Source organism: Dreissena polymorpha, chromosome 4, assembly GCF_020536995.1.
Source record: "Dreissena polymorpha isolate Duluth1 chromosome 4, UMN_Dpol_1.0, whole genome shotgun sequence".
Classification (NCBI taxonomy): domain Eukaryota; kingdom Metazoa; phylum Mollusca; class Bivalvia; order Myida; family Dreissenidae; genus Dreissena; species Dreissena polymorpha.
The window spans coordinates 41,231,987-41,258,949 of record NC_068358.1 but is presented as its reverse complement, the minus strand read 5'-3'; the positions used below and the strand labels follow the sequence as shown (position 1 = coordinate 41,258,949).

The following is a 26,963-nucleotide window of genomic DNA, read 5'->3' as shown; positions in this document are numbered from 1 at the left end:
AGTATACCGTTGTCACTACTTTAATGTTTAACCCTTTTCAAATTTCCGATATCAAATTTTGTATCAGTTGCCTCCCTTGATAAAATGAATCGAGAAAGAGGCTGACGATGTGAAAGATGGAATTGCCTACGGCGACATTATAATGTCTCGTCCATTAAATATTTAATAAAATCTCATCACGTGTTTTATTTGTCGTTTGAAATTTGAAAGTTGAAATAACGATTGTGTACAAGTGAATATTGTATGTGTAATTCAAAGGGAATTTCGGGACTTTGATTAAACAATAATATGCGTGTACAAATAAGAGAGCCGGCTTAAAAAATGAGATCAACGGTTTTATTATTTGATTTTATTACATCGTTTCCATTACACCAAAATTGATTTGGACGATTCGAATTTAAGCAACACCATGATATTCAAGATATAAGACATATTTATTACGAAATGATTATTTCATGTGGGCATCAATCATATAAATATACGGCAATTAACATCTGTCTATTAATGGTGGACTATACAATTTATAATTTGCGTATCTTTATGGTCTGATGAATGTTTAAAGCTGCTTTGACAAATGTTTTATCTGTTTGATTTTATCGTGCTTAATAACTTTAACTTTTGAAAAAAAGACCCTGGTAACCCATGATGTTCTTTCTATTTGCTTACAAATCTTATGACGGTTCAAAAACCTTAAAATGATCAAGCGTTAAAAACGCATAAACGAATGAATAATTTAAAGAGTTCTGCTCTAATCGATATACTTTGTGACACTACGAGGATCGCTTACATAACATATAAAATACACAACTTAATGCACGAGAACGGATGGCCGAGTGGCTTAAGTGTTAGACTTTTACTCCAAGGTTAAATGATTCGAGCCCAGTTGAAAATTACTGTTTTTCTTTTTTTTTAAATTCTTTTTTTGTGTCCTTACTGGAGTTTTTTATTTCCATTGTATTGATTTGTAAATTTAAAGCATGTTATGACGCACTTCCATACATGCCCAATTATGTGCAAAGGTCCCTTTAAGAGTTAGAAGCGGATTGAGTCATATGCACGATATTATTTTATACAATGCAACTATACGTTTTGCATATTATTGTCAAAACTGGAAAAATAGTATTGATTAGTGATTACTAGCAAAATTCATCAACACTTGTTTCTCCGAATGGAAGGTTTAAAAATGCAATTTGCATGTCCCCCGTGACCGACGGGACGTGAATTAAGAGAGATATGCCAAATATGACCGCTGCCGAAGGAAGAGGACCTTCAAAGCGGCTATTATCACAAGTCAGCATTGACAATGCCTGACAAAGCGCAACTCTTGATTTTGTTTAAATATATTATTCCCACCGATTCCGTTGTAAATTGATATCGAATCATTTTACGCAACTGGGTCATCCGCATTACAATGATATTTATTAAGTAATGTTGGGAGATTTTCTTTATAGCAACGACAACGACGTTAAACGTAAATGTAGTGTTTGTCGCGTTTAATTGAAGCGTGTTGTTATTTTCAACGGGTCAATTGCTTAATTCCGGGGGGCATTGTGTGCAGATTACGTATGTTCCCAAACATATCATTTCAGATAGCACAATACGGGATGATATTAAGTATCTATTTACTTACTACTTTCAGCGTCTTGACTTATTTATGATCGTATTCAGAATTTAATATCGTGCTATTCACATTAGTAAAGATGGCTAAATCTATTGCTAATAGATATTATAGCGTACATAAAGCCCATTAACCCACGCGTTGAGTCTCCTTCTTTTACTTACTACGATTTAAAAACTAGTCTATATCTTTAATTATGACTCTAATATCTACGACTAACTACGATTTAAAAACTAGTCTATATCTTTAATTATGACTCTAATATCTACGACTAACTACGATTTGATAACCAGTCTATATCTTTAATTATGACTCTAATATCTACGACTAACTACGATTTGATAGCCAGTCTATATATTTAATTATGACTCTAATATCTACGATTTATTTAAATTGTATACAATTCGTACTTTATATCCGAAAACAGTTTTGGATTAGTCGTGATTTATATGCTCAATGAAATTACGATTTTATTACAACATTTCAAAAGCCTAAGTAAATGTGTATATTTGTTCGTCATGAATATAACGGAGTAAATGATATAATTTTAAACTACCGCTTGGCAAATTGTATGTTCGCTTAGACACGCCCGACATTAATGTCTTAGGATGAAATAAAACACCGCTATTATGGTCGAATATTTTCTTATATATAAAACACTTATAAAACTCAAGCATTCAGTACACATGTCGTAGATTAACAAAGAAGTTATCAAGTCGCATTTGATTTAATAAAAACACCGTGTTAAGCGGAAAAATACGACACAGACGCACAGGCCTATATTGAAGATCGTATCATAGCTGTCTTGATAATAAGTCAGCAAACTATATAAAGGGCGCAAGATAATCAAAATATGAACAGATAAGCAATCCAATAAGAGATATTAAAGAACAAAAACGTTCCGGGGAAAACGTATCTGCACCACACGTCGATGTCGCTAACTGCATTACCGGCTTGCGCGTTTCCTTTCCCTCTAAGAGCTGACCTAAACTTGAGGTCTCCGGTCAGACAATACAGTAGCATCGTTCCGAACCTGGTCCTGCGCCGCCGCCTATTCTTTCGACAAGAATCCACAGTGCGCAGTTTGAAGGACGTTTTCGCACTCTGTGTGCTGATCGTTGGTTTTTCCGTAGAACCGTTGTCATGGCTCTGGAAAGTTCGTATTTAATGCTTTAACACTAAGATACGTATTTGACGCATTTGTAGTCCTATAGAAAGTTAAATTTAATTTAGTTTGAAAGGCTTCATCTCCAAACCTTAGATACTGATGAGCAGCAAACAGCATAAAACCTGAACAGTCTGCGAGTTACTCGCAGGCTGTTAAGGTTGTATGCTGTTTGCACATAGCCATTTTCACTTTGCTAGCAATTGGAAAAGGGTTAAAGCAACGTATCGTTTTATACCTGCGGAACACTGGGTAGAAACTGTTTGTGTACTAATTGTATTAACACTAGTATGGCTTAAGCAGTATGCAGTAACTAGTAAAACTACTATTACAAAAACATGTGCATATATAAAGTTCACTTTGTGTTTATAAAGACTATACTTGTCTTGAATACTGATCTACCGGCATTTTTTCTCTAGAACTGACGCGATAGACAGGCGAATATTCACTGAAATATCCACCTAAAGGCCTAAAGAGAAGCTCTAGCTACATCTTATTGATAGCCCATTCGAGATGCGACCCTTGATCTTTGATCGCCTTCAGTGGAGCATACACAAGTAGATCTACAGCTTGGCTAAATGTTCCTTACGAAATGCGTGTCGTCATTAAAAGCAATAACGGAAGATTAATCTTACGATAACCGATCTGTGAATACAGTTTGTCTACACAAGACCAATGAAACCATTGAGCAATGTTTCGATGCAAATACATACATTTACCTCAGTTCGATGCAGGACGCCCTGTTCTTTCGTGTCCGGGGGTGTTCCCGCCTGCGGCCCAGCCTCCGCCTCATCATCACTGTCCGCGCCGCCCTCTAGCGGCAGCACCTTGGTGAAGTAGTTGACGGCAGCGTACTCGATCATGGCGGCCATCTCGTAGACGATGCAGACATTCAGGTACGTATCGAGCGCGGTCGCGTACGAGACACGCGGCAGGCCCTCCCGCACCGTCATTCCTATACCGGCCGTCGCAAGAATCGTGGTGACGCCTACAGATGATTACAACGAACAATTTACTTTTCTTAATAGATTACAGTTTTGAAGTCTTCGTGTTCAACCCTTAGATACTGATGAGCAGCAAACATCATAAAACCAGATAAGGCTGCGAGTTATACTGGCGTCGTTATACTTGCGTCATCAGAATCGTGTTGACGCCTGTAGACGTATACAGTCAAGTACGCTGCCAGGAACATGTATGTAGATAAGTAAACTGTTCGATGAAAGCGATTTTATTCAGGCATTGTATTTTATTCGAGGTTTGTTATAAAGGTTTGAGCCCATAACGCGAATTTCCATACAGCTAGCCGATTAAAATCACAGACTTTATCTGTATAATGTATTATTATTTAGTTGTGTTTTCATCAACGTAATTGGTTAGTATTATAACATATATAGCCCATGTAAAATCTAAATGCTTGTGTTTAGTGTCATGGTATCACTTAAACAAGTTTATGCTGTCATTTTCAAATGTGAACGATTAAGATCATGAGATTTTATACTATGTTAAATTAATGCATATTGCAGTAACCCATTTTACAATTTGTAGTGCTATATAAATTATATCTCAGTTAGGATAAAGGGCAATGGGTAGTTAATAATGTATCTTACAAGAACATAATTGCATTAGCATGTTTATGAAAAACTAAGGCAAACTATAAAGATTTTGTCTATAAACACCAATTTAGATGCAAATATTAAGCATATTCATGTAAAATGCCAAGAGTTGTTATCAAACAGCTTTCGCATCCGCTTGAAGACAGTATTTGAACAAGCCGATTAACTTCCTCTTAGATCTTACTAAATGAAACTCATAAATCACAAAGAGAGAGACTGCCTAATATGACGGGAGTATTTGTTTCCAATTTCTCACAGAAAATGAATATTGAACATGCATTCGTCTTAAGATTCCATGCTTGAAATTATTTCCCATCTTTGAGAGCGAAGTCAATCAAACCGAGGCGAATTGGGTTGACGTTATAACCACAAGCGCGTTCAACTAAAGTAATAACAGATGATACTCCGATACTCTCTGAGAATAATTGTATGCTTTTGAATGAATATACAAATACATAGCATTAAGTGGGTAGTTTATAATAATTTGATCTACATATTATACTTTTAAATGTTGACCGCACCGGGCTGTCTGGATTAAAAAAGCTTACGCCACCACCTCTTATCCATTCATATTGTCGTTTTATACGATGGGCATGTATGTTTGACAAACTTTTTAAGGAAAACAACTGAAACATTCCCAATTCTTCCATCGTTTCGCGATTGTTGCTTGATAGTTTTATCAATTTCAAATGGTGATTACCCATACACTATCATGCATTTTAGAGTACAGTGTATGGCTATGCCTGAAGTGTCATTGTGCTCGCTGTATACACAGTTAATAGATTTAAATATATGAAAAAAGGGAAGTTGTTTGTCAATCTGTAACTATATAGTTTTATCAATTTTAAATGGTGATTACCCATGCACGAACATGTATTTTATAATGCAGAGTATGGCTATGCCTAAAGTGGCATTGTGCTCGCTGTGTACACATTTAATTGATTTAAATTTCTGATAAAAAATGAAAATTGTTGGTCAATCTGTAACTTAAGAGTTTTATCAATATCAAATGGTAATTACCCATGCTCGAACATGTATTTTGTAGTACAGAGTATGGCTTTGCCTGAAGTGTCATTGTGTTGGCAGTGTACACAGTGAATTGATTTAAATATCTGATAAAATTTTGAAAATATTTTGTCAATCTGCCAAGTTCCTATAGGATTACCTAGAAGTACGCGAGCTGGCGCGGCATCCCTGTTTATCCAGAACGAGACCCAGGAGAGGCACGTGATCATGGAACAAGGGAGGTAAATCTGCAGGATGAAGAATCCAATACGGCGCTCAAAGTAGATGTACACTTTCAAAATGGAGAATTCACCTGTAAGTTAAGTGAAGAAGGTTCATCGAATAGTCTCGTCTTCAGGGTCTGTGAATGTCACGAGAAACTAATATCATATTATTTATAAAAGGTTCGGGGATACAACGTTTAATGGTATACTCAATACAACAAGTTTAACGATTTTATAGTAGTAATACTATAGTATAGTATATATAGGATCTGGCACGAGTTGTCATATCATACCATATTTTATTAAACGAGTTCAGGAATTTTGTTAGTAAGCGAGCTTTTGGCGAGCGTACTAACGAATTTCCTGGACGAGTTTAATAAAATATGGTATGATATGACAACGAGTGTCAGATCTTTTTTATCACATGCTTTTAAATGAGCATATAAAATAAATATTTACGCAAACAAAAATGATAAATCCCGAATGTTGTTAACATTTCGTGACGTCATTTGACGCATTGCAGCAAAATAACAAAATGCGATTGGTCAATAAACGAAAACTAAGCCAGTGAAAACGCTTTAAAATGTTGTATTACACATGTGTAATATATAAAAAATATGTAATGGTTGTATTACATTATAAACAGGGTATAGCATGTGATAAATAAGTATACAATTATATGGCGAATATACTATTTGAGAAAGCACCCTTGATAATCATCAGTGATTTAAACGTGTGATAGACCCAACTTCTAATGCAACCGTATGATACACATTCATGCAATATGAAATACCGAATGGTGTAGTCTCCGTGTTATTACTCGTGGTGACGTCAATGATGTCAAACTGGGCCAGATGTACGTCTTTCATCAACTCGACGGAGACGTTGTTGCCGTATTTCCACATGTACAATACGTCGTCCGTCGTGTAGCCATCTGCAAGCAAACCAATACCATGTATAAGCAGTATGGACGCCGTACATTTTGTATTGGTATACACTATGCCAAAAGCATTAGCATGAGTGCTTTTGCTGGCTTCTTAGACTGTACTTGACTTTCCTACAACAAACGAAGTGAAACAACTTTAATAAATTCCTTTCGCCAGTATGACGTTCTTTATCACAGAAATGTGAACGATTTGCACATACTTAAACACAGGACAAAAAAATCACAAGGCATGAATAAAACACCAATCAATAAACACTGGGTTCACCGCCTTTGACAAGTCAAAGTCAATACTATCATTTGAGATTTTACCCGATTTGAAGACACCAAAACTCACATTTAGCCGAGATTTATTCACAAATTATTTTAGCGTTAAGGACTAACCACATAGTATCAAGATTTAAATTATTTTGCAATACAAGACAATTTGTTTGAATTCAATTGCAATTTTACTAATCAACATAGCAACGGTAAATATGTAAACATATGTACCTATAACGCAATCAAAATTTTTAATAAAACTTTAGATTCTTACTTATTACGTTATCAAAAATACACACGAGGGCTTCTGCAAGTATTTTGAGTAAATAGCTGATGATGAGAAGTGTTTATTTAACAATAGCTATGACAGTCAAATGTGAATGATGTAATCAAAAGTGTACACATCATATTGTAATTAATGTTACAAGTCTACTGTTTATAGAAACATTATACGAATGGTAAATATAACATTAGGTTATAGGAAATATTTTTACACCCGACCAGTTGTAATTTAAAAAGAATTTAGTCTATAGCTGTTCAAAAGGTATACTCGCATTGGCCAAGCGGCCATACGCATTATTTCCGCCTTTAGCACAGCACTAGGGTGTGGCTGAGTATACAGGGTGCAGAATCAATGGGGATTTCAGGGGGTTACACACGGGCTAGACAGAATGTAGACACACCGTTAAGAACTTTATTTTTGCAAATATCTCAAGTTATTGAACAAATACATTTGCAAAAATCTTAAGGGCATAAAAGAAAGTTTTTCTTGCAGTTTGTGCCGATATCTTAAGGTATAAGAATAAATCCTTGAATACGCCTGAAATCGGTGACAAAATTTCACCTTGCGTGACACAAAGTCGTGCAGTGAACATGGAACTTTTGAACAAGAACACAGGCTTATTACATCAAGTTATTATGATGCATTCCACATTGGCATAAGCAGCATAAAAACTGTCTTTTATGCGCTAGCTGAAATACTTAAGAAAAAAATGTTTTATAAAGTTATTTGGAAAAAAGCAGCACTTACCGGTGCGAAACATCCAATAACGTTCAATTGGGAAAAACCAACAAAGTCACGTGATCCTGCACCCTGTATAGGTGTCGGATAAACTTAATTATTTTATTTCAGCTACATCCTTAATTTACCAAAGCCACCAATGCGTATTCAATAAATATTTGTACACAAACACTTGTTTCTCGTTGCGGGACGTCTTTAAACTTTGGTATAGAGTATACGATGGACACAAGTGTGTGTATGAGTACATATTCCGAAATCTCAAGGATTCCAATTCTTGTCAATGGTGTGAAAACTAGAGAAAGAATTTTACAACAAAATATAAGAGTTTCATAGCGAATGAAGACTTCATTAACATGATTTCCTTTTCGGATTTAGATCAGAATTTTAATTCAACAGTCGTGCAATAGTGGTGTAGTGGAATTATTGTGTCCACCTAGTAACCGATAAGTAAAGAATTTGATTCCCGCTTCGGCAATGAACTGGAAAGGTTCTCAAAAAGCCCAAGGCTCACGATACAATGGAGTTAATCATACACTTTAAAAATCCACAGTTTGCGTCTACGTACAGCTGCCGAGCACGAGAGGGCACACGGGCTTGTCCATGGGGTAGGGGCCCAGCCGCATCGGACAGGCTGCCTTCACCGTCAGTCTGCGGACAGAGGCATGCTCGCATGTGATCACAAAGTATTTCATAGGTTGAAACGTTTGGGTCAAAGTACACATGATATTTGTTTTAGATATACAATCAATATTTTGATATATACATGTTATTTTATAAGTAAGCTATGAGGTAAAATGCAACTTCATTACACGATCATACTTTTTCAAAATACATCCAGATAGATTTAAGCAAATATGTTAACGCAGCAAACAATTTTAATACGTCATTTGATTTCGCGAAATTTCAATCAATGCTACTCAGACAAAATTAAATTGTATTTTTTTTTGCGCCGAGGAATGTTGTCAATTACCATATGATAACCTAATCAGGAAATCCCGTTTTCCCCAGACTTTGTGGTTTATTTTTATACGGATAACTTAGGTAGGTATGAATTATGCCATAGTAAGCAATTAAGGGACATTCCTATTTGATGGGAACGCATACATAGCCCATTGAAAGTAAATTATATTTTGCACATTTAATTCTTCGCAGATATTAACATATTTTTCTTACAGCAGGCCTTATACGGTGTTACCCACATACGTGATATAAAGGCAATATGGCTCTTCCGTCTTCTATGGTTACGTACCTTCTTGACATATATACCCTTCCGTCGTTTCGTATTCGGACAAAAAGGTTCGGTGTGGGGATATTGTGCTGATGTGACTTCTGTCCATTCAGAAAGTGAGTATTGGGCTTCCAGATGAGCGACAGGAAGAGGTTGTTCAACGTTACCTCCGTTATGTTATGAATCATGAATTTCAGTCTTTCGTCTGTCCAACGCTGCCGGAAGTAGCATTGGAAGGAATAGTCCTTCATATGAAAGCAAACTATTTTATGAATACGTGTAAAATTGACACGGATAATATTAACACAAATGAGAAAAGTATGCCGTAGCGCAAATGGACGATGCGTGAGCTAATATAAACAATTCAACCTTTTGTACATGAAGTGATTTTGTCCAAAAAAACGTCTCATTTCCATATTTTAACAGTAAGAAGTACCTGATAAAACCTATTGTGATTATCGATGAAAGGAAATTACAGTACTGATTTAACGAAGACTAATGTGTACAGTATTATAATTTGAATGACCAATAAACGGGATAGGTGATTTGGTCTTTATATAAACCATTGATCAAAGTTTGCAATGTGCAAAAGGTAGAAACATGTTTGTTCGAAATATATTTTAGTATGGAGACCACGTTTATACATTCTTTGTCGGTTTTATTGTTTATTTTCCTTCGATCAACTCATCATCCACCCTTGCGCAATTTGGCTACTCTATTAACGTTTCCGATGTATCTGCCAATATAATAAGTCGCATAGTCGATCAAATGGTCAAATAGCGTCTATGTGAAATTGGATCTTTATTGCCGACATTGAGTGAGGCTAGTTGTGCGCGCAGACATCCCCGTGCTGTTTTGTTGATTAAAACAAAAACCCTGAGCACCAAAGCCCCATTAACGGGATTTGAAGGGAATTGATGGTAATCACAGAGAAGATTTGCCGAGGTCATTTAATCAATCAAGCTGTCCAAAGAGATAAACAGTAATCTGCACTGCCTGTTTGTTCTTGATATAAAGAAGTATTAAGGACTTGGTTCGAACAAATAAAAAACCTTCCGGTAAAACAAAATACATGAATTGCGAAGTATTGTGACAAAATCCAACTACTTTAAGCAGAACAATTCGGAGGAAATATTTACTGTCTGTGTTTGTTGATGGACTTGTGATTCTATCGCTTTTACATTCCTTGTCATTCAATTTGAGACATTAAATATTGAAGAGAGTATTCCTAGTTTTGTTCCCAGATGTTTCACATTTGTTAACACGCTATCAATAACAATGACAAATCAGTTCTGCGTTCACCATTGCTAGAAAATCTGTGATAGACCGTTTGATTTGAATTCTGAATGTGCATATGAAAGTCTAATCGTTCGTCTACATGCGCACCTCGAGTTGTAAAACAAAGTTATTTACCTGTGGACGTACATTGTCGATTGGGCGATTGGACGATTATCACTTTTGCATGTCCGTTAAACCATATTCAGTATTAAAGCCTCGTTTGTTAAAGCAAACACTTGACACACCTTACAAACGGTAGTAGTAAAATTTGAAAGCTATAATCATACGTATTCGCGTCATTAACTTATTAAACATTTTAAACATTTATTTTTTAATGTTATTAAAGGCATAGTGGAATGGTATATAAGGTGCATCTCACCATGTTACTTTCTGAAATTTGACCAATGCTCCGAATCATCAAGTCAGTTTCTATCACTAGTGGTTTTCCTGTTGGCAGAAAACATTGGTATGTTACGGAAAATGGAATAATGTGTATAAAATATTGCAAAATGAAATCGTCCACCTGTGATGTTTTTAACTACTCTGAAAATCAAAACGAAAACAGTGTCTGTAAATGGTACATGCAGGCGATATAAACAACATTCTGCAAACACAAAGCCCGGCATTATTGATTTAAAATCAGACAAGACTTTATTAAACAATGTATATATACTTCAGTTCGTTGGTTTCTATACTGATATTACAATCGGATGGTAAAATTTGGTAAAATTTGTCAAAATTGGTTCCCGTTATCTAATAAGCTGGTTGATGCGTTGCTCCTAGGTAATAAATAGTAATAACTTTGATTTTCTTTTACTAGTCAATGTCGTAAATATCCTCTTGGATCATTTTAAAATAGGTTATACAAATTTAATGCAGATCAATCAACTGATAATTGCATCGGCTTTGTTTTATGTTTCTTTCTTTTCCCTTAACAAGCATCAGCAGAAATATTGGTTAACCCTTAAGAGTCCTTTCATAAAGGACTTAGTTAAGTCATAATGACGCTCTATCGTGTTAACAATATTCAACACCATTGAAGATATTTCCATTATTTTTCTCTCCGAATAGCATAGGGAACACCGATGTAGATACAGACAGATTGTAAGTGAAATTGAGGAGAAAGAAATGGGGATATTGCCCAATTAGGGGATGATCTATCAACATTCTAGAGCCATCAGACAGTATTGAATAATGCCATCTCAGAAACCGAAAATTGAAAGTCTGAGATCTGTATACAAGCGCAAGGATGACATCGCGGTATGAAACAAGGCTCAAATAACAATGACTCATATCTGAATCAAATTATAAACAGAAAACGAATACATAACAATAAGAAAGGATTGGGGAAATAAATAATATTTCCCTCTTCCCTATGGGCGGGCAAATGAATGTATGAACATGTAAGTATACAATTTGAACATTTAACATAATTTGTTTTATAGATCGTACCTAGTTTCGACGGTTCATTGATCTATGTTGTTTCCCGTTTTAACTTGCACAACGCATATATATTGCAAAAAGTATATTATTTCCATAACATTTAAAAAATGGACTAATTTTGCAAGCAATGTGCTAAACCACAAAATTCAGCATTCTGTTTCGATTGCGATCCTATTCTTGAACAAAACACGAGTTTCCAACTGATTCCCACTTTTCTGAATTTCTTGATACCTTTACCGATGTTTAATCCCATCTTGCTTTAGTTAATCGTTAAAAAATAGCTTAATGACAATAACAGTGTGTCAGTTAAATATTTTCAGGAACATTTTGTCCCTGATGATTTCCTTCAGAATATAACCGTACATGATTACGCCACATACATAATGAACATCATATCAAAATCATTATGAATGTAAGCACGTTTAATCATTTTTATTGACGTCATTTTTTCAATATGTCCTATTTTTTAAGAACATGCATTACGTTTTATTATTTTGCATTAACAAAAGTCAGGAATTTTTCTTGCATTTCGGCTGAACCATGCTTTAAGGCGTATACATATTAATCACGTTGTGTGCATGGTTGTTTCTTTGTGGATACTCATCTTGATGCTTTATTATCATCGTGTTATTTAAGTCTTTAGAATATTGAGACAGAGTAAGCCTCCACGAATCTCCTTTTCTCTGTAATTGTTTTTCAACTAACACACGATGACATAGGGCATCAAGAAAATAAAATCAACGCCGTGCCATCTTGCCATTCTTCATGTATTATAAATGAATCACAATGTAATTTTGTTCTGGAATTAAATGTCTAACGATTTCATATATTTGTTCTCGACAGCAGGGTTAAAATGTATACCGCAAATGGAAATTCTCGTGGCTAACCCCACTACGTGAAAGCACACGGGACTTGAAAAAAAAGAACGACCTGGTATTCAATACTCGTTGCGTCGTGTAAGTAACTTACCACCCAGTCCCGGTCGGATCTCCTTCCGGTAGTTGGTTAGCAGCTTGTCCAGTACTTCCGTTGTGTTGTCTGAGTATGTAGGCCATTCACAGAGAACACATCTAATTGTGATTGGAAATATATGTATAGCGATAATACAATTCGTGAGAGTAAGTTCATAACAATGCAGTGCTGCCTTTTTGTTATTACATATGCTATAGTAACATGCATCTAGTGCTACTCGTATTACACTACTTATTAAACTTCTCTCCACTAATTGCTGTTTTTTAAGCATTTAAATGTTTAGTTATGTGTCAATGTATATCAGATTTAAAGACTAAATAAATATGATTGTATACATGATACAAGTATATAATTGACCAACTCAATGCCTAAGTGTCAGGAATCGGGTTTTCTTTTCACCTTGTTTGGGATAATTAAGATTGGTTTCAACTCACTATGGGGCATATATGTGTTTGGTATATACTACACGAGGATCATTTCCCAATGATCTATTATTATAGTTTGAAGTAGTATTGTGAACAACAATTTACGCGGTCTCATTTTAAGTTCGCAGACTTTATTGTCAAGAAAAAATAAAGAACACGTCAAAATGATATTCAGTTACTTGAACATGTTCCTCGTAAAATAATCTAACGAAAAAACAATTATACACAAATATAATGTATAAAATATGCAAACATATATACAGTATATAACAAGAGTATATTACATGCACATAGTTGATAATAAAGTAAGACTTAAGCAATAGCAAACAGTAGATATATACTAAATGTCAATGTTGTGTATAAACAAGATTCATTCCCTGAGAAGGGACTTAAAAGTTATAAAATAAATGTAACAAAGCAAAATTGCATATTTGTTTAAAAGTAAAAATAAACAAATTAGTAGTTACATTTATTGAACGATTTTGATCATATTTATTCGCCTTTGAAAACATGTTATATATATTTTATTAGCTCGGCTGTTTTCGGAATAATCCCGAGGTATTGTCATAGCCAGCACGTCGTCTGCCGTCCGCCGTCAGCCGTCCGTCATAGGCGTCGTGCTAAAACCTTAACATTGGCTCTAAAATCAAAGTGCTTCCACCTACAACTTTGAAACTTCATATGTAGATGCACCTTGATGAGTTCTACACGCCACACCCAGTTTTGGGTCACTAGGTCAAAGGTCAAGGTCACTGTGACCTCTAAAAAATATTCTGACAAGCTTTCGCAGCCGAGCGTTGGCACCCGTTATGCGATGCTCTTGTTAGATTTAATATAGTTGTAAAGCTTTTATATTTAAGAATATTTATAAATGTGACCGTTCTATGCTAGTAAATGAATATTTACTTATATCTGTAACTTTAAAACTATTGTCATCTTTTAAAAAGATTTCCGACTCTTACGATACTTACGCAGTTTAATTGTGTGTTTGTGGAAATGTTTAACGCCTCACGATTGGGCTATCATACGTTTTCTGTCTGCATACGAACATTTGATGAAGATTTAGATGCGCGTTTGATTTGTATTAGGTAAAAATGAGTTTCGGCTAGCCCTCAACCGGATTAATGCACCGATGCTTTTAATTGACCGTTTCAATGTGGCGATCCAAGTTTCAATCTTTTTTTTAATTAAAAAACAATGATTTCTCTCCTAATATAGTTTATTGAAGATTATTGTTTAACCAAATGATTCAAATCATATTTATCAAATAAAAACGATAAATTGTACCACTTTAATAATAAAAAAATTTCAAGGTAATACCCCAAAAGCAAACAAATATCTTACTCAAAACAACTTATTAGAATGTTCCTTTCTTTGTGCATTACAATACGCACTATGTTCATAAACCTGGAACAGGTAATAGCAAATTTCAAAATTGTAGTTATTAAAACCAAGGACAATTTAACTTGTATGTATATCCCTGTTGACTGATAATGAATGATTATGCAAATATATTTATTTCAAAAACATTTCATGATGCAATATATCAATTCATGTATATACGTGTATAATTTAATTATCCCCAAAACGTAACTTTTTATTGGTTCTTATCTTCGTCTAATATTTCCTAATACAACGCATTTGTCAGTCTTTAATATTGGGCTAAAGTTCTATCATTTGTTAAGTTTGTGTTACACATATCAAAATATTGCATTGTATCATTGCATGAACAATATACGGAAAATCAGCTGTTCATATATCATGTGCAAAATAGTCAAAGCTTGTTTGGCTGATTTTCCTTCATTTTTTGAATTGCATAATAATGTACGATACCTTAAGAGATTTGCACAGTAAATGATGTAATTGATAAGGTCAAAGAAAACAAAGATTTCACAATGGCTATATTTAAAGTTTCATGTAAATAAGCAAAACACATATGCATCTTAGTCAACTGCTCGAGAAACGTTTCGAACGCGTATACATGTGAGTCGATGCTATTGCGATATGAACAATTTGTTCGAAGTATATATACAGCGAACTCGATTTATGTAAACCGCCAAAAATGCAGCTTTGTTTCTTTGGTATAACACACTATCACTATTGTTCAGTTTAAAGCGATAGAATCTCAGTTGTATTTGGTGTTGTTGTCAATTACAATATTTTGTACGTTAACATTAAAACTTACAAAATCATATAAAACCACCACGGTCATTACCTTACTGGAATAACTAATTTCTTTCATATTAAATAATTATAAGAAACGTGTATCGGTTCGAAAAATAATCATTGTGAACTATTCCATAAACTGTTATTTAAATTGAATAACGATCCAAATATAACTACACACTAGTTTTGTATAATATAAAAGAGAAGTGCATCAACTTTACGTGCAAAAATTTATATACATGTATTAAAGTTAAAGAAAAAACGACGGAAATATTCTTTAAACTTATATGTTCGTGAACATATTTTATTTGTTAATATATCAGCAAAATATTTTTGGTTAAACATAACAATGTAGAAACGTGTATTGAAGTCAACGTCAATTATTAGTTTATTCTGTTCATTCTGTCTAAAACAGATGTACGTTAATTTTAGGCTGAACCATTCTTACGTAAATACGTAACTACAAACGTTCACACACAATGATAAAGATGGAAAAAAGCGATTAAGATAAAACAAACAAAACGAAAGTTTACTTACTTTTCTAGAGATAAGATTAAGAAAAGAAATCCAACCATCGTGTTTGTCGAAAACGTAGTCCCACGGTTGCAATTGCCAGTCACTTCACAGATGATTTCGTGCCTGCAAATGAAACAAGCATGATTTCGGGAGAGAACGGCGTTTACTCGAGGGACATAACGCCTCATTGCGAGGCTTTCTGTGACTCGCATTGGAAATTTCACGCCTTTCTGTCGCAATTACGTTGTTAAATCGTGCCGATAGGGCCGCAATTGTGGCAACTTATTGATGGAGTTTGTTTTACCAAACTTGTCGCATAGAAAATGGTGGCATATACATATGCTGTATCTTATAGCTATGGGCAATGAAAATAGCCATTAGCGAGTATTGTTTTCTATTTGCTACTGCCCTACATTTTCCATCAAATTTAACCAATACAAATATTCAGTTATGGTGCGCCTGATGCGGATATAAGCCATTGTTAAAGTGCAACTATTGTAGCACTATAACCTTCGATTGTAAAACAACAGGTTCCCTCCATTCGGTAATATGTATAGTCTTAAAGTCAGAGTAATTATTTATAAAAGAGAAAAATTAGTGTAAAATATAATGCAAACGTTTAGATGACGACGTTTAAAACTGCACAGTGACTGCTATCTCAGAAAGTAACAAGCAAATTTACTCCCTTTCTGAATTCGGTCAAACCCTTGTATGGCAAAAATACAATGAACGGTTAACTTATTGAGTTAATTAAGTTTAGAGATTGTTCGTGTTAGATGAGGCTGTCGCGGATGTTTATCAATAATTTTTTTACTCCCACATTCATCCTTTACTGAAAGTTTAGTACTATGACTTTTCAATAAACTTTTATGGTTTTTGGAGCATGTAAATAGCAGTGTTGTGTTTTAATTTTCACCATTATATCGAATGTGTTTACGAAATATTTGCAAAAACCACGTTTTGTTGACGGCATTTATTTGTGCAACGTGTATCAAGTTTTTATATGATTTTAATGAAATTGAAATGATTCAGCTTAAACCGGGTGGTAAATAAATTACGAATTTATCCATCTGCAAATTGAGCATACCATTTAATGTACTTAAATACAGTAATTAATTAAAACAATGCCAATACATTATATCTATATGCGTTCATTGAAGTATGTATGCAAGATTTAATTGATAAAATATATACCATTAAAACGTCGATGGATGGATAACACACTCCGTTAAAAGTTAAGAAGAAATCAAAGCAAACTATCAGCGAAAAATTGTTTAATACAATTGCAAACACCCTTTAAGAAAGGATTTCTCACAAAACCTTAAACACATTTTTAGTAAAAGATGCGTTACAGTTTATTTACAAATGGGCGTGTGAGCTTTTGCGCATAAAATCGCCATCGGGAGGGTAAGTTCGTATAGGATATTTGCAAATGTTAAACTACTAAATTAACCAAAACTATGCTTAAAACTGTTTCGTTGAGCTTATTTGCGGAGATGCAAACTAAACTCAAACTAGCGCCATTTTCATTTCTGATAAACATATTCTATTTAATAAAATATACCCAATACAAAATTTTTACCTTGGCTTTGGGTCATTGACATGCATACTAAAGGATGATCTGGATGTGTCTTTATCTTTCCAGGAACTATCAAGTTCATTTGTGGTAAGGTTGAACAACTGTTGTTTTTTTTTCATTTCTTACTGTTACAGACTACTTGAGCACATGATTTCCTAAAGAACATAGCTTGCCGTATTATTTTCATTTTGACTTGCATCTCATAATTCCAAATGTGTTTGATGGGGCGAGAAGCATGTAGATTCTAACTGGAACATAACATCCATTATCTATTTTCCATCCTCTACGACCTTTTTCAGATTCTCCTGCCCCATGTTTGTAGTTAGACGCGATGACATTGTCACTTTGCAGAAGTGGATGTCGGGTCTGTGGCGAGTTATGTATTTCCACAGTGTTCAAACTGTTGACAGCCTTTTGCGTGAAAATCGGCAGGGTTAAACAGATTAAAGTATTGGCGCTGGATCAACTAAAGAGTGAAACAATAATCCTTTCACCGACGTATGGAAATTTGATATTTCGTTCTTTTCTTGATTGACATTATTTTTACGAAATATAAATACAGTGTACCTATAATTGCGCCTGTAGGAAAAAACTCATTGCGGTCCTTTAATTATGGCAAGGAACAATCAGTCAAACAGTGAAACACAAAACAACTGAATTAGACAAGACAAATACGAACGTAAACAGGTTCGATCACATAATACGAAGTTACTTTACCATTCACAGAAAGTCATGGAAGACTGTAAAAATGACACATGTAGTATAATACGAACTATTTAATCCACAAATCAGCTCCTCGTGTAGGTCGCGAATTCGACGATTTCGATAAAGGCGATATCGAGGCGTTCTGTTGGTGGTTTTGATGGACTTGGTCGTCTCAGTATATTGTTGATTTCATTCAAGGTACTCCAGAACATATTTTTGTGAAGCTGTAGGTGACATCGCCGTAAATGATATCTGAGTTGCGTTCGGTAACGCAAGATAAACACCAACAGTTGCACTAACTGTACTGTTTGAATTGTCTTCACATTTCTCAAGGAGCAATACTGGGTTTTCCATGTAATTCACCTTGTTTTGAAGAAGTTCGTTCTTATCATTTAAGGTATGCCATGGCGATCTGGAAACAATCTAAGACCTCGGAGACAATGCTTTTGACAATTTCATTGATGTGATTTTTTTAAATACTAGACTTTCATATTTACAGATATCGTTACAATAAAGGTTACTCTGTCTCGACTGAACCGAGTACATCTTCTTATAAGACACGAAAGCGTCGAGCTTGATATTACTTGTCCTGATTCCTTTGATGCTAGGATGTACGGCCATAATAGATACGTTTAATTCTTTTAACAGTATAGATGCGAGTCTATCTAAGGTTGGCGGTTCAAACAGTATACTAACCAGAAAAATAATGTTTTGATGCGAAGTATTTTCTTGATATTGCGAGAAAGCAATGTTCATGTTACAAGCTCATCGGACCTTAATTTTTCATCTGTTGACATAACAACCAATAATCAACTTTCTTTATTTCCAGTATTCTGTACAGCTATCTCTATGGTCATAGGTAAACCTGTTCTCTAGCTATTGTGCCAATTTCATGACCTTGACCTTTGACATGTTAATTTCAAACATTGTAGGCGACTTCATTTACACCCAAGTAATCGCAGTATCCAATGAAGTAACTAAATAAATGTAAAACATCGAATGATAAAATGATGATATAGTTCATTAAATCTTTTAATATTTCATCCTTGATTAAAGTTTATTGCATGTAAAGTTGACTTATTTACTTCTTTTTTATGACGTTCAGCATATGGATTTAACATATGTTGGGCAATTAGAAACAAATAATTCTTTGACAGTATTCACAATGAATCTCTTAATTGATAAACCAAGATAGTAAAAACCAAACTATGCAATGTTTATGTTCTTAATCAATATACCAGTTGATCAATGATCCCAATGTAATTTTAGAGTCAATTTGTATTAAAAAATCTTTGTGAATTCTCCCCAGAACCATGCGGCTGAATATCAACATTCCACGTGGAATCAGCACAAGTTACACCGAAAGAGAAAATGCGAAGATCTAGTTAGCTGTATTAAGCACAAAGGTTGTGGTGGCGTAGTGGTTATGATCTCCACGTAGCGATCACGAAGTCCTTAGTTCGATGCCTATATGGGAACTTTCTTAACGTTATGGTTCAACACCTGAAACGGACTCGAGCGTTTCAATTAGACCACCACTTTCAGACTTTCAGTTGAAAATTGCGAAAATAAATAGGTTAAAGTGAGTACAAATTTTTGATTATTTATTTGATTAATTTTTTAATCAATCAACTTCATTCAAGATTGTTATTGTTAAAAAAAAGGTAAAAATAACACAAAATGAACTAGTGAGATGCATATTAAAATCTCTGCGAGAACCATGGTAATATACACCAAATGTGCAGAAAGTGATTCGCTAAAATTAGAATAATAATTAAACCTGACAAAACAAATCACAAACTACAAGAACATTTCAGATTACCCAAGTTTTAATGACAATGAAAAGATAATTCAAAACACATTTTGAATTAGTTTAATCACATCAACAATAACACACCTATTTGACTTCAAATTATCATATTAGGAATGGCGAAAGCGTTTTAACCTTACTTTTAATGATTACTGATTACAAGCTCTAAATATGTTAAAAGCATAAATGTAATGCACGCGACTACATCCTTTCTTTACAAATATAATATACATTAATTAAATAAATTTATATAGAACATGACAATATTCAAACAAAATTATTAAAATAATTTAATATAACCTTTTAGAAAACAAAACTGTTAGTGAACGTCCATATTTTTGCGGCATATTTTAGCATGAATAGTGATTATGCGTGTCATTAATCATGGAACTTATTACGTATCTCAATTATGTGATTTCCCATTTTACCAGCGCTTTTTAAGTATTAAAATATGCTTAAGGAACAACGCAAACAAAACTCCAGAAATGTATTGCATTTTGGTGGCTGTTGATGTTTTAACGGTAGGCGATTCGCTCGCAAATTCACAAACTCTTTGAATGAAAGAAGACAATATTCCAGCAGATATTGGTCCGCTAGTATTAGGAATTACATCAGAAAATCAATAATCAACCGTGTAATTCTACCGGTAGATTCTTCCTCACATTCTACAGTTATTTCCGTCCCTCCAAAAATCATTCGAACCGTAACCGCCCTATCAGTTCCAGTTCCTGCTAGAGGGACCTCAACAGAGCCAATCTGTTTGCATCCAATATCAGTTGTATATTTTGGATTTCTGTCACTTGTGACATAAATTGGAAACGCCAAAGACTTTTGCTGATCATAAATTGGTGAATAAGACTTTTCATTCTGCGCTTCATCCACGATAAGCTTATCTCCTGCCTCCACGAGCTTTGAGAAAATTTCTTTACAACGAGTTGAACCGTCTTCGTATACTGTTCGTTTCGACAAAGGGTGTTCCCCTATGATAAACATTTCTGCTACTTCTATACCGTATGTATATTTGGAGACGCGTTCGGTAATCGCCGATGGACAATGACCATATATGACAGCTCCTTTTAGAACTGCAAGGCCGGCATCCGTTGGAACGATGATTTTCAGCATCGGAAACTGCTTTTTCATGGTTTCTTGGAGAAGCAACGACTCCGAATATCCTCCAACCATCAGAATAGCTTCAACACCTGAACATTCAGGTTTTTGAAGCAAACCAGACACATGGTCGACTATCTTAGACATAGACGAACTAAAGAATGATCGCATTACATCTGCATCAACACGAAGTTTACCCCCAGCACCAACGCTTACCTAAAATAGTTCAATTCCATACACATCAATAGTCTTCAAGAATGAAAAAAAAACCACAAGTAATTAGCACAATTATATTTATCTTTTAAGGAGCAATTTAACTACTTGGTTAATAATACAAACCTGTTTTCCATAACGTGTTTTTGTAATGTATCTTGCAGCAACATTCCTGTTACATCTTTCGCAAGATCGGAGAGTGATACTGGTATTTTGATGGTAACTTTGCCTTCCTTGGTGTTATCTAAAGCTCTCTTTTTAATTTCAAAATCACGGAGAAGTTCGATGTAGTCTTCCATACTCTCATCCTTAAATCTCTGTACAGCTTTTTTATCTGGAGGTAAAACACATTTTGCAATCTACAGATTTATACAACTGTAATTTGTTAATAAGTTATTGAAAATATTTTTTGGCACACGACGACATAGAATATTGCATTTATGCACCTGTTATCATGCCAAGAAAGTCCATGAATGCTTCGTCAACCATCGTTCCTCCCCAGTCGCCGCCACTTGCCCTGTGGATCTCTTTGAGGTTACCTCCTGCGCATACTTGGTGAATTGTTATGTCAATTGTTCCACCTGAAATACGTTTTTTTTATAATTGTTTATGATACACGCATACTTAGTATGAACGTAATTCTCATTTATAATTGGTAGCGGTTTCCACCAGACTGGTAGGGAGCTCATGAATTATGTTGGATACTGCCGTATCTTTGTTTTAAACATTGCATGTAAGTAATCACTAAGATAGTATAGAGAATGTGTTCATTTGTAAACTTAACTAACAAAAGTGGCACCTGTAGTAAAGATCCTATACAATGTAACATTATAACAATAAAATCGATGAGTTTTGTAGTTAATTAGAAGACAGATCTTTGAATTAATTATACTAAGAGTTCATATTAAAAATGCAACGACTGGGGCCTGGCTAGTTTCGATTAAAAAAAAAACACTTGTATGTAAAATGCAACTCTCTTATGTCACATCAAGGTTGTCAACGTTGTGCTTCCAGATACAAACTTGGAAGTTTTCATAAAATAAACCTTTAAAAGAATGTCAATTCCAGTCGTGACCATTTCACTTAAGGGTCGTGATTATAAATAACCTCAATTCCAGTTTGAGGAAAGTTTATTTAAACATGTTCTCCAAAGGGGCGTGGCCAGTTTTGACGGCAGGGACATTATTCGATCAAATTTTCTTGAGGACCACTAAACGATTTTACATAGGCAATATCAATCCTCGTCTGGGCATACAGAAAAGAGTTAATTAAAGTTCGCTCTTTGAAAATCCGTTTAAAGCTATGGTAACCCACATGTTTCGCAAATTAGAGCGATTTGTAAAAGTATGAACGAGGGTCATAAACGCGTTCTCCAAATATCACGTGCAAACAAATACGTCCAAGGTGAAAACCATTTCTATTTAACAAGCCGTTTAGATTTTGACCTTTGTCCAATATGCCAGAAAGTTCATAAGCGTCTTCCTTACGTTTCAAGTAACCAATACGCCGATTTAGATGTCGTCGGTCATAACATTCTAGAAATATCATTTGAAAACGATTCGCATGTAAAAATACCTGTCCTTTTGGTAATTGACCTATTGACCTAAAACATTAATGGCGTCTTTATCTCTTCTAAAACAAGACGCATTCTAAAAGATGGTACTCAGGAAAGAATGTGGAAACGGACTTCGTGTTACCACCTCACCCAAATGAATAGACCTTTGATGTATGGAACTCAAAGGGATTGGCTTTGTCCTTCCTGTCCATAACGCAAACAAAAAGCAAATTTTGAAAGTAACAAATCACAAGATTGTTAACACACTTATAAGACTATCGCACCTCCTGCATCTAATACTAAATATGTCTTCCCCGCTTTAAGTGTCGAAAGACTGGATTCCCCATCTTTCTGTACATGAAGATGTCTGCAGTACACGGACGCTGCCTCTGGTTCAAGTGCAAGTGAAAGCTTGTCAGCAGAGATTTCAGCCTGAAAACGATAACAGAGCTTACCATCTTTAACAATTAATATAATTTAGGTTGCAGTAAATTTAATAACTAGAAAAGTGGCGATGTCAAGGTTTTCAACGTTTTATCAAAATTTGCGCATACATTTTATTCACACTGCATTTGTAAGCTACGTCTTCAATAAATCTTCTAAACAGAACCCGCAAAATATCAACTGAAGTTATTGTGCGGATTTGATTCATATTTGGTATAAAAGTAACATCGACCTTCCAACGACTGGTCGCAGTTACCTACTGTAAGAGTGCTTCCTACGCTCATAATGTCAGAGCAATACTTTTCATGATAGCTAAATACATACGGAATATTACGCTAGTCAATTGTTTCTAGAGTTTGTATCAGTCAAGTGGCTTGTGTGATGACGTATTACACGAGAGGAGGAGCCTAAAGTTTGATGCGAAATAGCACAAGCCACGAGACTGATACAAACTCTTGGAACAATTGACTAGCGTAATATTCCTTTAATTATATACAACAAGTAACGAAAACAGTTAACAACTGTATTTTTTGCTTTAACAAAACTGACAAAACAATGACTAAATCGGTACGCCATGTAGTTTATTTGAGACGCGTATGAATACAGTTTATGTAAATTAACATGTAAACATTTGGACGAGAAAAACACTGGTTTCCGACACGCTTACATAAATGACATCGTTAATCCAATGTTTATAACAATGAATTTGACAAATTTAATCCAATGTTTATAACAAAAACGTTGAAACGATATGCACTTCTACTTCTATTCTTCCATGTCTCTATCGAAACTTAGTTTAAACCACATTATTTTATTGTATTCCTATCGAAATTTACATTTATGCATGATAAACACACACTCCGAAATACGTTTTGCATTCGTTCGATGTTTCAAACAAATAGTTTACTGTTACAAAACACCACGTCTGACACGTCCTTAAATTCCAGAGAGTTTAAATAAAACTATTGTGTTCGTCACAGAAATGACGTCACACGATGTACTACGTAATTTCGTAATATAAAATAGGTGTTTTCTATTTTCGGTGCGCGTAAAGTGACGTCATTAAATGGGTCGAAGAAATTAGTCCGCCTAGTATGGTAATACGGAATCGGAAAACAGCGAGTAGCATAATACGGAATTTATTTCAACGATTGATACAACTTGTATTCTGTTAAAAGCATTAAACAGGTATATAATAAAAGAAAAAATCAGCTTATTATATCATGCCTTGTCTAAGTTATTGCGTTGAAAGAAGTGTTTTATTTTTTGGGACTCCTATCCTTGCCTTGTCCCAACTGACACAAAATGCAATATTTGGTCACCCAGCTTTCTACATCCAAACTTTCAACAAAGTTGTCCCATGCAAAGTTGGGTTGTCAAAAACCGTCGTCCACCCGCCAATTTCGTTGAAATCGAGTTAAATATAAGTAACAGCGATTGAGTCATTACATCAAGGTAATTTACCTAATGGGCATTAATCTAATGGAACGCCTTGAAAACAAACGATGTAGAAATATCGCATAGAACACAATTTAAATCTCGGAATGCATTGTACACATGAGTAAAATGATTTATGAATAGTGAAATGATTCGTTATTTCATGTCCACGTGTTCCAGAACATACCTTCTCAGCAGCTAATCTCATGAACTGTTTTGCTGAATCATTCCAAACAGCAGGCACGGTTAAAACCCAGTGAATGTGATCTTCTTTCAATCCGTCTACCCGGCTTCCAGATATCTTCGACAAATCATCCTTCATGAATCTGTACACATGTGTGAAATAACTAATACATCTTTACCACATACCCATGTTTGGTAGAGGACCCGTTAAGAAATATTTGTTTTATTTTCATGTTAATTACCGAAGGGGTTTAGAAAATACGACACATTCAAAACTTAAACGCATATCTTGCAAACGCGTAACGCACGCTTCCGGTTTTCGCTTATCTATATGCAACGATTTTTTTTATCGCATTCCGGATATAAAAAATTGAACATCTTATGAGTGTTCTATGACAATGAAGCCGAATATATTTAGATTTCAATTAAATAATGAAAAGAAACAATAGTTTTAAATATTTAAATATTAAAACTGATGCTAGAAAACTGACATATTTTAAGCGAATGTAACAGAAAGCAAGAAATTAAATCAAACATATAGCATATAACATATTGCGTGATTGTATGTGCTTGTAACCATATGATTCGAAACAACGAGTGCTGCATGTTATTGATAAAATATGATGATTAGCAAATAATGCATGCAAAATAATTATATTAATTTAACACTTAAACACATTATGAACGTTTTTGTTGCGGTTTGTATTTGATTTTGTCGTATATTAAATACTCAGCTTTTTTTTATAAGAATGTATTAAAAAACAACAACACACATTCAACATGCCTGATTGACAGGGAAAACACCGTCAACGCTGGCAGCTCTCGACCACACTCGTCTTCTAACGCGGTATCTTTATAGTATAGATGGGCTTTAAGCATGAATAAGAGGGTAACGTTAGATGTAATTCGCTCACATGCAAAATATTTTGAGAACATTTTAAACTAAACCGCATATAAAAATATGCATCTGGGGTATGGTCAGTTTGACCCAGCGGCAAGTTCTGAACAAAACGCATAACCACTGGGCCTTGTTGTTTGACAGAACACAACTACAAAACAATATTTTTAATTTTGCAATATAATACTTTATAAAGTTTGTATTCAATTTAACCAATAAGCAGAGCGAACAATCTGATAGTTTTAGAGAAGATTTTGAAAGTTATTAACTTTATCAGTCTTTTATGAGTCACGTAAACACAATCCATTTTTCAGCTCTGAAGACCTTCCTATGCAGCGAACCGGAACGCATTCTTTTAAATGCAAAGTAGTATAGAGACGCAAATGGTAAAACATAAGCTTACCCTAGGTAAAATGTGCACAAGCTAGCTAAACACGCATATTTTTATAACTATTGACGCCGAGAAAGGCTATTGTTGAAAAATGTCTCAAATTAAACATTTACTTGTTATTTTTTCGATTAACTCAGATTGGGTAGAATATAGAGTAAGCTCGTTCTTATCTTCTATTTGTCTAGTCTTTCCTCTTATTGCTGTTTGTATATAATTCATGTCTATACACAAAAACGAGTACCTTCTTCCACAGTGACATTTTGAATCTTCGGAAGTAGTACCATTTCTCGTGTTGATCGTCCTCGCTTAATTCACTGTAGCGAGTTTCCGCCTCGTACCCAAATGCTTCAAGGGTCTTTCCGTTAGGTCTTATCAGAACGCACGTGGGACCTTTGCGACATGAATGTAATACAATTAACGTCGTTAAATACACAAACATATTGTCTTTACTTCGCTGCTCATTTCTGATTTTAAAAAATGCTCGGGAATAACAACCAGGTCAATCCTAAGGCGTGTGATATATTTAGTGAAATAATTGCATTCACATACCTGGATTTATCCGTAAAATTAATATGATGTTGCATATTTTGAGGAATCAATTAAATGTTATGAACCTTTTAATGATGTGAGCTGGCCTCCGCTCCATGTTTTTGCAAACACTTTGGTCGGATCCTTTTCGTATTCGTGTTTAAATGAAAACGCCCAACCTGAGTAGGTCGTCCCATAATCTATAGCTGCAACCACTAGAGCTCCTCCTTTCACA

General features: G+C 34.7%; 3 protein-coding genes and 1 long non-coding RNA gene across 10 annotated transcripts in view; 2 read left to right on the top strand and 2 right to left on the bottom strand.

Annotated features, from left to right (window-relative positions):
• The window catches only part of LOC127879166 (tyrosine-protein kinase JAK2-like), a 487,084-nt gene that overhangs the window by 232,664 nt on the left and 227,457 nt on the right, over nt 1-26,963 (top strand). The gene's annotated exons all lie outside the window — the stretch shown is intronic.
• The window catches only part of LOC127879179 (uncharacterized), a 299,024-nt gene that overhangs the window by 144,571 nt on the left and 127,490 nt on the right, over nt 1-26,963 (bottom strand). The window lies entirely within an intron of this gene.
• LOC127879175 (anaphase-promoting complex subunit 10-like) overlaps nt 1-26,963 on the top strand; it is a 305,930-nt gene that overhangs the window by 152,318 nt on the left and 126,649 nt on the right. The gene's annotated exons all lie outside the window — the stretch shown is intronic.
• Nucleotides 1,596-26,963, bottom strand: LOC127879167 (gamma-aminobutyric acid receptor subunit alpha-6-like). 2 transcript variants are annotated; one of them, XM_052425852.1, is made up of 16 exons: nt 26,815-26,963; nt 26,442-26,590; nt 25,696-25,780; nt 24,916-25,054; nt 23,132-23,279; nt 21,739-21,873; nt 21,419-21,626; nt 15,900-16,001; nt 12,769-12,869; nt 10,736-10,803; nt 9,100-9,323; nt 8,416-8,498; nt 6,419-6,559; nt 5,562-5,714; nt 3,503-3,771; nt 1,596-2,767 (listed from the first exon to the last, which is right to left on the bottom strand). In XM_052425852.1, the coding sequence occupies exons 2-16, from the start codon at nt 26,482-26,484 to the stop codon at nt 2,465-2,467; spliced, it is 2,202 nt and encodes a 733-aa protein (XP_052281812.1). In that variant the 5' UTR covers nt 26,485-26,590; nt 26,815-26,963; the 3' UTR covers nt 1,596-2,464. The 2 variants fall into 2 exon arrangements, with proteins under 2 accessions (XP_052281812.1, XP_052281813.1); XM_052425853.1 differs by lacking the exons at nt 25,696-25,780; nt 26,815-26,963 and having other exon boundaries at nt 1,597-2,767; nt 26,442-26,569.